This window comes from Mustela erminea, chromosome 17 (genome assembly GCF_009829155.1).
Source record: "Mustela erminea isolate mMusErm1 chromosome 17, mMusErm1.Pri, whole genome shotgun sequence".
NCBI classification, from domain to species: Eukaryota; Metazoa; Chordata; class Mammalia; order Carnivora; family Mustelidae; genus Mustela; species Mustela erminea.
This window is the reverse complement of record NC_045630.1, coordinates 68856781-68867243: the sequence shown is the minus strand read 5'-3', so window position 1 is coordinate 68867243 and position 10463 is coordinate 68856781. Positions and strand designations below refer to the sequence as shown.

At 63.6% G+C, this 10463-nt stretch overlaps 2 protein-coding genes across 16 annotated transcripts; one reads left to right on the top strand and one right to left on the bottom strand.

The window, feature by feature from the left end:
* Nucleotides 1-23: 23 nt before the first annotated feature.
* On the top strand, nt 24-6568 carry TMEM79 (transmembrane protein 79). 15 transcript variants are annotated; one of them, XM_032318900.1, is made up of 5 exons: nt 24-512; nt 1246-1358; nt 2141-2943; nt 3094-3307; nt 5643-6568. In XM_032318900.1, exons 3-5 carry the CDS (start codon nt 2184-2186, stop codon nt 5854-5856), a joined length of 1188 nt encoding a protein of 395 aa, XP_032174791.1. In that variant the 5' UTR covers nt 24-512; nt 1246-1358; nt 2141-2183; the 3' UTR covers nt 5857-6568. The 15 variants fall into 15 exon arrangements, with proteins under 15 accessions (XP_032174791.1, XP_032174790.1, XP_032174789.1 ...); XM_032318899.1 differs by having other exon boundaries at nt 1242-1358; XM_032318898.1 differs by having other exon boundaries at nt 24-632.
* Nucleotides 6569-6775: 207 nt separating this feature from the next.
* On the bottom strand, nt 6776-9416 carry GLMP (glycosylated lysosomal membrane protein). The gene is made up of 6 exons (XM_032318889.1): nt 9242-9416; nt 8663-8920; nt 8282-8482; nt 7966-8184; nt 7358-7614; nt 6776-7249 (listed from the first exon to the last, which is right to left on the bottom strand). Exons 1-6 carry the CDS (start codon nt 9359-9361, stop codon nt 7084-7086), a joined length of 1221 nt encoding a protein of 406 aa, XP_032174780.1. The 5' UTR covers nt 9362-9416; the 3' UTR covers nt 6776-7083.
* Nucleotides 9417-10463: the final 1047 nt, after the last annotated feature.

The window sequence follows — 10463 nt, the reverse complement described above, 5'->3', positions numbered from 1 at the left end:
GAACTAAGTCTGGGCAGCGCGGCCTCCTTCCGGCTTCTGCGAGCCGCTGCGGAAAACTTTATTGACAACGCCGGCCGCGAGCGGACGGCGGACCCTGCGAGGGGCTGGAGCTGGGCTGCGGGGCGGCAGACGGGCCGCAGCTAGGAGCGAGGCTCTGCTCTGTCCTGCAGTGGCCCCTCGGTCCGTCCTTCCGACCCTTCACCCCAGCCCCCGCTGGAGCCGCGCCGCTTTCGGATCGCTGCCGACCCCTCCCCTCCCCCACCCCACCCCCACCCCCCGCGGTCCCGTGAACAAACCGAAGTGTCCCTGAAAGTTCCCTTCAAAAGGCGGCCCGCGAGCGGACGGCCCTCCGGGACGCCAGCCTTGGCCGCGCCCGCGGCTCCCGGGCTCCCGTCGCACAGACCCGCACCCGCGCGTCTCAGCAGCCCCGCAAACAGGCACACCCGGCCACGCGATGCGGGGCGAGCGGCCCAGACCCTGTCCCGCCCTCCCGGAGCTCCGACGGCTCGGGGGTGAGGCCCCACGGGAGCGAGCAGCCCCCACGGCAGTGAGCGGCCACGCGCCCTCTGCCTTGGAAGGTCACCTTGGATTCTGATTGCTTTCCTAACCTTGCACGCAGGCTACAAAGCGAGGTGTTTTGGGGTCTTTGTGAGTTATGATGGGAACATAACCTCCCTTCCCCCTCCATCTCCTGCACCGACCTTTTTTTGTTCCTGAAACCACCTAGGCTGGGCTTTCTCCTGCTGTCCCCTCCTTAGGACACTCCTTATTTCCCATGAGGTCACAGCTTAAATGTCATCTTGGCTAAGAGGTTTTTCTCTACTCTAATCGTCTGACAGGTTAGGCTCTTCATTACCTGGGACCCCAATACAATAAGCTTCTGGAGGGCAGGGACCTTGCCTGTCGTCTTGTCTCCTGTGTCTGTGCCCAGAACAGTGCCTGGCTAGAAACAGGTGCTCCACAAATATTCTTGGATAACGGTAGAAATTCCACTTCTTTTCTGGGTCTCCCAACCTACTCCAAGCACCCTTTCACGTACAGACCCACTCTTTACCCTCTGCTTTGCCGAGCTTCGGGCCCCCACACATCCCATGTGCCTGGACCGCACGCTCCCCTGTACGCCCAGCTGCACCCCCACTTTCAGAGAGGATGACGACGTCCTCCACCAATGCTTTTTCTGTCGGCAGATTCAGCAGGGCGGGTCCTGCCCCTTTAATCTGGGCCCCACCTGCTCTGGTCAGACAGGTTTGGAGACACAGGTAAAGGGAGAGAGACTGAGAGGAACACTTGCAGAGCCAGCAGGGAGCCGGGCAGCTCCTTCCCAGACGTTGGGGACCCTCCGTCTCTCCAGATGGAAAGTAAGAGGGTATCATGGGTCTACATGGCTAGAGGCAGAAGGCCCTTGAGGAGGTGGGGGGAAGGGGCCCAGCCCCATCAAGCAGGAGTGAGATGGAGAAAACAGGGAGGAAAGAAAGGAGACGAGGCATGGGAAACAGCCGTGATTAGGCCCAGAACTCAGAAGGGACAGCCCCAGGCCCTCTGGAGTTGGAGGACAGCGGACAGGGGCTGGTAAAGAGAGTGGAGACTGTCCCGGTGCCCACCTTGGAGACGAAAGAGCAGGGCGCACGGCCGCTGCCGGATCCTTGGGACAGAGTTGTAGGCAGATCAGTGGGATCAGTTACCAGGAGAATTCCAAGCAGGGATCCCCAAGAAGACGGGAAGGATTGGAGATGGAGGGGCAGGGAGGCCGCTGGTGGGAAGGGAGGTCCTGGCAAAGCTCTAGAAAACCCTTCCTCCTGTTTTTGCAAGAGGGTGGCTGTGACCCCAGGGGTTTTGGTGGAGGGAGTAGACGGTGTGGGTGGGAGCTGGCCGAGGCCGCGGTTGCCAGCGCCTGTGCCCCCTGACTCACCCTCTCCTGCTGGGGAGCATTTGGCGCAGAAAGGGTGTCTCCATTTCAGATGCTTACCTCCCTCCCGCCTCCTTCTTTTCAACACCTTTTCTGGCCCCATGTTCTCCCGAAGGTCCCAGAAGAGGCCAGAGCCCATGAGACCAGCTGCCCCAGACAGTTCCGATTCTATCAACCTGTCCCGAGGGCCAGAAACCAGGAACTTCTGACAGAGCTTTCTTCTGCTCCCTCCAGGGTGATAGGCCCTCATGGTAGACCCCAGGAGTGAGGCCCCAGGATGACAGAACCCGAGACCCTGGCCCTGCTGGAAGTGAAGGGGTCTGAGGCCCTGGAAAAGAGCCCACCCCAGGCCTTGGTCCCCAATGGCCGTCAGCCAGAAGGGGAAGGTGAGGCCGAGACCCATGGAGCCGCATCCTCCAAGGTGGGGTCCTCAGCCGGGTCTACCACGGCCGGAGAGGTACCTGAGGATGGCCTTGACAGCACAGTGAGCGAGGCGGCCACCTTGCCCTGGGGGACCGGCCCCCCGCCCAGTGCCCTGTTCCCAGACCCCCCCGGGTGGCGGGACATGGAGCCCGAGCCCCTCCGGTCAGAGCCACCCACCAAGCTAGAGGACTTGTCCGAAGATGACGCCAACCTGCTGCCCGAGAAGGCGGCCCGGGCCTTCGTGCCCATTGACCTGCAGTGCATTGAGCGGCGGCCCCAGGAAGACCCGGCTGTGCGCTGTGAGGCCGGCGAGGGCGAGGGCCGCCGGGCCTGCGTGCCCGCCCGGCCCACCCAGCCCGAGCCCTGTGAGCGCAAGTGGGCCGAGGCCGTGGTGAGGCCGCCGGGCCACACTTGCCGGGGCTGCGGGGGCTGCGGAGGCCGGGACGGGCTGAGGGCCGTGGCCTCGGTGGGAGCCGCGCTCATTCTCTTCCCCTGCCTGCTGTACGGGGCCTACGCCTTCCTGCCCTTCGACGCCCCGCGGCTGCCGACCATGAGCTCCCGCCTCATCTACACGCTGCGCTGCGGGGTCTTTGCCACCTTCCCCATCATCCTGGGTGAGCCGGCGGGGAGCAGGGAGCGGGGCCGGGGGCGGGAGCTCCCCTTCCCCGGGGTCCGCGGCCCCCCCTCACCCCCCACCGCGAGCCCTCCCAGGCTTCCTGCCTGCGGGCTCCCGGGCTGACCATGCACGCTCTCCGACCCGCCAGGGCTGCTGGTGTACGGGCTGAGCCTGCTGTGCTTCTCGGCCCTGCGGCCGTTCGGGGAGCGGCGGCGGGAGGTGGAGATCCACCGGCGCTTCGTGGCCCAGTCGGTGCAGCTCTTCATCTTGTACTTCTTCAACCTGGCCGTGCTCTCCACCTACCTGCCCCAGGAGACCCTCAAACTGCTCCCCCTGCTCACCGGTCTCTTTGCTGTCTCCCGGTGAGCTGGCCGGCGGGGTGGGGCTGGGGGAGGCGGTGGTGCTGGAGGGACCCCGGCATTTGGTCTGGGGAGACGGGGGCAGGGAGCCCTCGGGATTCCGCATTAGCCTGGATGCGCCCCCTGCATCGGTGAGTCCGCTTTCTTCCTTGAGCCTGACCTCACCTGGCAGCAGGTGACCCGCTCTGTGTTCCCAAAGGAAATTGTTTTAGAGAGACAAGGACCAACCCAAAACTGGAAAGGCTGCCAGGTGTCACCTCCATCAACCTCCCCCGCCCCCGGCCTCTAGTTAGACACCCCCTGTGACCGATGCTCAGTTCCGCGTCTGTGTCAAGGCCCCAGTTACTAGAGAGTCTTGTCTTTGTGTTATAAACCGCTGTCCTTTGACTCTGGAGTTGCCCAGGGCCGTTCAGGTATTTGACACCAGTGCTCCAAGTCCCCACTCCAGCACCCTGTCCCCCGCCCACAGTTTCCTTTGCCTCAGTGTCCTGTGACCTTCCCTCTGGCCAGAGAGCCTCCTGCTTGTCGGTGGTCACTGGCACTGGCCTCCTGCTGGTACACATGGAGCCACGTTGGCTCTCGTTCCTCTGCTTTTGTCTGGAAGTCACCCGAAACCCTGTGGGGCGTTTCCACATGAACTGCTGCGAACCCAGAAAGCACTTTTGAATTTCTGAAGGCACACGCAGATCTTTTTGTTTTTTCCCTAATGTATTTCCTTTTGTTACTTTTTTTTTTAAGCTTGTATTTGTCAGAGAGAGAGAGAGAGAGAGAGAGATGGTGCGCACAAGCAGGGGGCGTGACAGGGAGGGGGAGAGGCAGATTCCCTGCTGAACAGGGAGCCCAATGTGGGACTCGATCCCAGGACACTGCGATCATGACTCAAGCCAAAGGCAGTTAACGACTGAACCCCCCAGGCATCCCTCCTTTTGTTACTTTTCATGCAGGATTCCTGGTCCCTTTAAGTGCTAGAACATTCTTGCTCTTGAGCTAGCATCCGTGTGCCGTTCTTCTGACTGGAGTCCAGTGGCCGTCTGTCCCACCAGCCTCTCCCAGTGGCTGTCTGTCCCACCAGGCCATCTTGAAGCCTGTTTTCTCCCAGATGTTCCCCCAGATGAACGTGTTCCTACTTGTGTCACTCACCCTCCCGTGTGCCCATGTCCGTCCTGGGGAGCGCCGGCCTCAGACAGAAGCTGGCTTAAGCAGCCATGACGTTTGTCTGGCCCTTCTCACCTGGTTCACGGCGAGGGAAGCCCAGCAGGTCAGGGGAGGCCCGCCGGCAGCCATGGGGCCTGGAGCACAGCCCCTCCGTGTGTCCCCCACAGGGCCCTTCCTTCCCTACCGCCTGCAAGGTGCTCAACGCTCTTGCCTGGCTTCACCCCTGTGGAGCGTGGGGCTTCACCCCTGCGGAGCGTGGGACTTCAACAGGGACTTCACGCAGAGCTTGCGGGAGTCTGGTGCTCGGGGAGGGCTCAGCCGCTGGAACCCAGCGTCCCGCTGCACCTGCCAGCCCGGGCCGAGGCTCTTCCCCGTCCCACGAGTTAGAGTGGAGGCACGGGCGTTTTGTGGCGAGTGGTCCTTCACGTGACAAGAGGCGGCTGCTGTCCTCCTGGCACTAGGGGTGTGTATTTGGGATGGATCTTCCAAGAGCGGAAAGGCCTATCCCTTTGGCTCCAGGCCTCTTGAAGTCGGCTTCCTTACTCTTTTTCCCTCTGTCCTCTAACATGGCAGGAGAGAGGGTGATGCTCAGGCTTGGGTTCAGATCACAGTTTTAGTATTTCCTTGATGTGCAACCTTGGGCCAGTTCTACTTAATCCCTTTGGAGTCTTTGTTTCTTCATCTGCAAAATGAGAAACCAGTACAGTGGGGTACGGTCCGGCTGTGAGAGGCGAGGAAGTGCGTTATGTATGGCTACAACCCTAACCTGGACAGGCAGTGGCGCGAACGGTCTGTACGGCGTGCTACCGACCCTCAAAACGGGAAAAGGAGAACATCCGCCTTGTGCTTGCTCATCTGCACATAAAGCCTTGACTCACAGGCCGCGGGGTTACTGGACGTCCGAGGGCGGGTGGAGGGGAGGCGGGTGGCTGAGGGCAGGGGTCGGGACGGGGGCGCTTCACCGTCCTCGCTGGTGCCTTTGCCTTCCGAACCACAGAAAGGTATCCCACCTGCGCTGAAGTTTCAGACTTAAATTCGGAAAGTCAGCAGAGAGGGAGGGAATGACGAGGGCCTCCTGGAGATGCGGGATGTCCACACTAGGGCCCACGTCCTGTCGCGTCCGCCGCCCCCATCAGCTCGCAAGCCAGCCGGCTGACGCACTTCCTCTTCCTGCTGCCCCCAGGCTGATATACTGGCTGACCTTCGCCGTGGGCCGCTCCTTTCGAGGCTTTGGCTACGGCCTCACGTTCCTGCCGCTGCTGTCCATGCTGGTGTGGAACCTGTACTACATGTTCGTGGTGGAGCCCGAGCGCATGCTCGCCGCTGCCGAGAGCCGCCTGGACTACCCCGACCACGCCCGCTCGGCCTCGGACCTCAGGCCTCGTCCCTGGGGCTGAGGCCCCCACTCGGCTCCCCCAGCCTCGGTGCCTTGGGGGACAAGCCCCAGGATTGCCCGTCTGCCCCCTCTCTCCCCCCTGTCACCTCGGGAGCCCTCGGCCGTCGGGAGGGAATTTAGCTGGTTTCTTGCAGGGGAAGAGGTGGACGGCCATGCCCCTCTGCGGGCTGAGGGCAGGGGCTGGCACAGGGAGCAGGGGCATGGTTCCCTCCTGAGCAACACCCCCACCCCTGGCGCTGCCTCCAGGACCCCCGTGCTGGCCTCTGCCCCACACTCCAGCCCCCATGAGGCCGCGCAGGCAGAGCCTCCGCCGACTGACTATCTCTGTGCCACGGGCTGCAGGAAGACTGGCAGTAGTGCCCGTGCCCAAGGTAAAGCCTGGGCATCTGATCACACGGGACTTATACGTTTGGCGGAAACCTTCCTGCAGGCCTGGGTTCAGGACCCTCCACCACAGGCCCCTGTAGGACTTTTAGCTTCGGTCAAGATGATCGAAGCTGCCCCAGCCCAGAGCTGCCGCCTGCTCCCTTCCGACCCAGCCAGGCCCCCAACCCCCCACCTCCAACCTGCAGAGGGGAGGGGAAGCCTCCGTCCAGAGAGGGGCAGGGGTGTGTGTGGCTGGGGTGCCTACAGGGTGCGGTGGCCGATGGGAACCCTGTGTGAACGTGACAATAAATGACCGCCACGGTCCCCCCTCACTATTCATGTTTGAACCCCACTCTCAGGTGTCCCTTCCTGGTCTGAGCCAACTGGTCCAGAACCCCCTGCCCCACAGGACAGAGAGGGGCGTGCTGGAGGGAAGAGAGGGGGCCGCACACGCCTCCCTCGCCCACACCTCCCATGCCCACACCTCAGCCTTCGGTTCCTGGAACCAGCACCGCCCCCCCACCCATGAAGCCCGCACACTGACAGACGAGCCCTTGTGGGGGAAAAAGAGTCTATTTCGTCCCTTCCAGGGTGGCCAACCGGTCAGAGGCCTCTCGTTAGGCCCGAGTCCCATCCTGGGAAACAGGGCTCGAGGGGCGGGAAGGGATGCCAAGGGACCCTCCCCACCTCTAGCCATCACCCTGTTGCTGGTCCCTCCCCGGAGGATGAAGGAAGCCACCCCTGGGGGTGGTCTCTGAGGTCCTGCAGGGAAGCCGGACGGAGAAGGGAGCCGCTGACCCTCCATTCGGCAGACCGGCGAGGCAGGCCCGAAGTGCATATCCCCTGCCCCGGCGAGCGGGCCTCAGTTGATAGGCTGGTATTCGGAGCACTGCTTGTGGCCCAGCAGCAGAAACAGGCCTCCTGCCAGCAACATGAGCCCCGGGGCCCCCAGGGCCACCGCCATGATGCCCAAGATGAGCGGGGACAAGCTGTCCATCGGAGGAGGGCCTACGCCCAGAAGCATCGACCTAGGCAAGCAGAGTGGGAAAGGCAGGCCAGCAGGTTAGGTGGGAAGACCGGGAGGCCCGGCTCCCCCACGTCTACTCCCAAGGCCCCGGCCCCGCCCTGGCCCTCACCAGCTGAGGTAGCGTTCGTCCCAGTAGCCGGGGCCTGTGGAAGTCCCAAAGGTCAGATTGAAGGCACAGAAGTTGGTCTGGGACCCAAAGAAGGCTCGGACAATGGGGGACTGGGGGAGAGGGTACTCCGAGGTGGGGCGCAGTGGGGAAGCTTGGCAGGGCAGGGCCGAATCCCGGCCCCTCTGCCTCTGGGAGAAAGCCACTGGCCGCCACTGCATGAAGCCTGATGGGGGGGACCCCCACAGCAGCTGGTCCAACTGGGGAGAAAGAAAAACAACAGGATGAGAACAACACCCTGTGCGGACCCTTCTGGGCCTCCCGCTATCACTGTCTGGCCTGGGGCCGGGGCCACCTCCAGGACCGAAGGCCACGTGCACAGAGCCTCAGTCTGTCCTCTGTAGAAGGGGGAGCTGGATGGGAAGCACCGGGCACCTCCTAGCCCTGCCCTCTGCAAGCCTGTGCGCCGCTCCCTCCTCAGTCCTCCTCAGGCCACAGTGACTAAAGCACCTAAAGCTGCTAAACTAGTTGCCCGTTGGTACGTGGTGACCGACCGGCACCTCTGGCCCCGCGGGCTCCTCCTGCGGCCCCCACCCTGCCGGAAGCCTGACCTGGAAGACAGCAGGCGTGTACTCGTCATCGATGGAGCTCTGCTCTCGCATGGACGGGCAGTCGGGGCCCCGGCCCAGGGTGACGAGCTCCAGCCCAAACAGGGAACGGTTTCCGCGGGGAGCGGCCCCAACCAGGGACACCTCGAGCTGGCAGGTGTCCGCTGAATGCAGGAGGCGTGGGGCCTGGGCCGGCCGGCCGGAGCCAGGAAAAGCCTGCACCTGGAGGGGAGGCATGGGAAGCGGGGGCCTGTGTCTGCAGGCCCTCCTCACCCTCACAAACCAGCTTTCCGGGTTCCTCTGAGTCCCTGCACCTTACCCTGAAGGCCAGGCTGCCGTTGGCAAAAGCCCCGGTGGGGTCACGAATGGGGTGGCCTCGAAACGTGGCACTCAGGGTGGCAGGGTCCAGAGAGTCCGTGATGTTGTCCCAAGAGAACTCGGCCAGGGAATACGGGGGATACGGTTTTCCCGGAGGCTTGGCAGACGCCTCCGATGTGTTGGTGTCGTCAAATTCAAACAGCTGGCGGGCGGGGTGACGTGGGAGGGGCTTGCTGTGTCCCGCTGCACCCGAACCACCTCCCACCCCCACCCCCCTGCAGACCCCAACCCCCAGGGTCCCATTTTTGACAGTCTTCAGTACCCTCCCCGGCACCCCGATGAATTCTCTGCTCCTCCCCCTGGCTCTCCCCAGCCTCCTTACCCTGGTGAAGACAATGGCAGAAGAGAACCGGACGCTGTCCGTGGGGAGCACGGTGAGGCCCCCGTCCGGCTCCGGGGAGAGCAGGCGGCTCCAGTTGACGGCCAGGGTGCTGCGAGGGGTGTCAGTGGCCACCAGCAGGGCTGCCGGGGGCCCCGTGCTGCTCCACACGTAGTGCAGCGTGGAGTTGGCGCCCACCGCCCGGATGTGCAGCAGGTTCTGGGGGGGCCCCTGCCAGTCCGGGATGACCTCCAGAGACACCTGGATCATGGGGTAGGGAAAAGGACACAGGTTGAAGCCGTTTGGGGGGACGGGGAGAGGTAAGGGGCGCAGAGGTGGACAGAGCCCCGGACGCCCTGACCCTGGCAGGCAGATGAGGGCGCAGGGCTGGGGGGTGAGGAAAGGCCCGCCTGGGTCCCTCTGGGCCATCAGGGCAAGACAGGGAGCCCCCGCCCTCTGCAACCCGCTCCCGTGAGCACTAGCAGCCCCCTGCGCCCCCTGCTGCCCGGGTGCCCTTCCAGGCCAGCGTCTGCCGAAGCGCCCAGGGCTCTAGCCCCTCACCCGGTGGGTCTCGTCCCTCACCTGGCGGGTCTCCTCCCCCAGCAGGCCGAGCGGGGCTGCAGACGCCAGCAGGCTCAGGAGGAGTGTGGGGCCGGGGGCACCGCGCCCCCAGCGCCAGCGGGGCCCCTCGGGGCGGCACATGGGGCCCCAACTTCAGAGGGCGGAAGAGACCCCAGAGTCATGTGACACGCACACTCAGCTGACCTCCGCGCAGGGCGGGGCCTCGCACAGTCCTTAAAGGGGCCGCCTCCTTTAACCCCGGCCCAGGCTCGGGAGAGGTCAGGAAGGTGGGCGGCTCGTCATCCCCAGCGGGACCCCGAGTGAGACGCCCCGACCTCGCCTACCCGACCGCCACGCTGGCTGCCTGTTAAGGGGCCACGATGCCGGGATTCGAGATCCCAGAGGATCCCGATAACGCTGTGCTGTGGGGAAGGCAGAGAGGAATTGGACAGAACTCGGGCGCAGACGGGGTGCCCCCATGGGTCCGTCCATGACTGTGGAGCCCGGGCATGCCCTTCCTGACCTACGGGAGCTCCGCCTTGTAAGACACTTCCAAACTAAGAGATGGGAACAGTGTATTTGTCAAAAGGGGTTTATGTCTGGCTGAATAAACCTCTTCGTTGTTTTCGTGTTTTTCCTTAAAATTATGTTAATAATAAATGCACATGACTCAGACTTCTTAAGGTAAGGGAGGATGTCACCCTTCTTCCCTCCTGAGACCACCACCACTGTGGTGTTTGGGACCTGTCCTTCCCAAGGAGCACCACACAGGGGCACCCAGCAGGCTGCTGGGAGTGGGCGACTCTTGGTCTCGGGGTTGTGAGTTCGAGCCCCACGCCGGGCGCAGAGCCTACTGAAGAAAGCAGAACAAGACCCGAGCTGTTCTGTGCGTGCCGCGTGCCACACATGTACACATACGTGTGATGCCGTGAAACGGCGGCAAACCGCGACCTGCCGTGTGCTCTCCCGCGTGCGCCTTGTCGGCTGCCTCTCCTCCCGGCGCATTCTCCACCCGCGCGTCTCGCCGCGGGGGACTGTCCCCCAGATACATCTTCCCAGAGCCGAGGTGGTTTCCAGCAATCCGCGGCAGCAGACTGCGGCATGACCACCCCTGTACCGACAGCATTTCGTACGCGTCGGAGTCCAGATAGGGAAGCTACGCGGCTGATCCCAGGGACGGTGTGTGAGGTTTCTCGCGGCCAGGCCCTGTGTGGGACGGTCTGACACTCGCCGCCTCCACCCT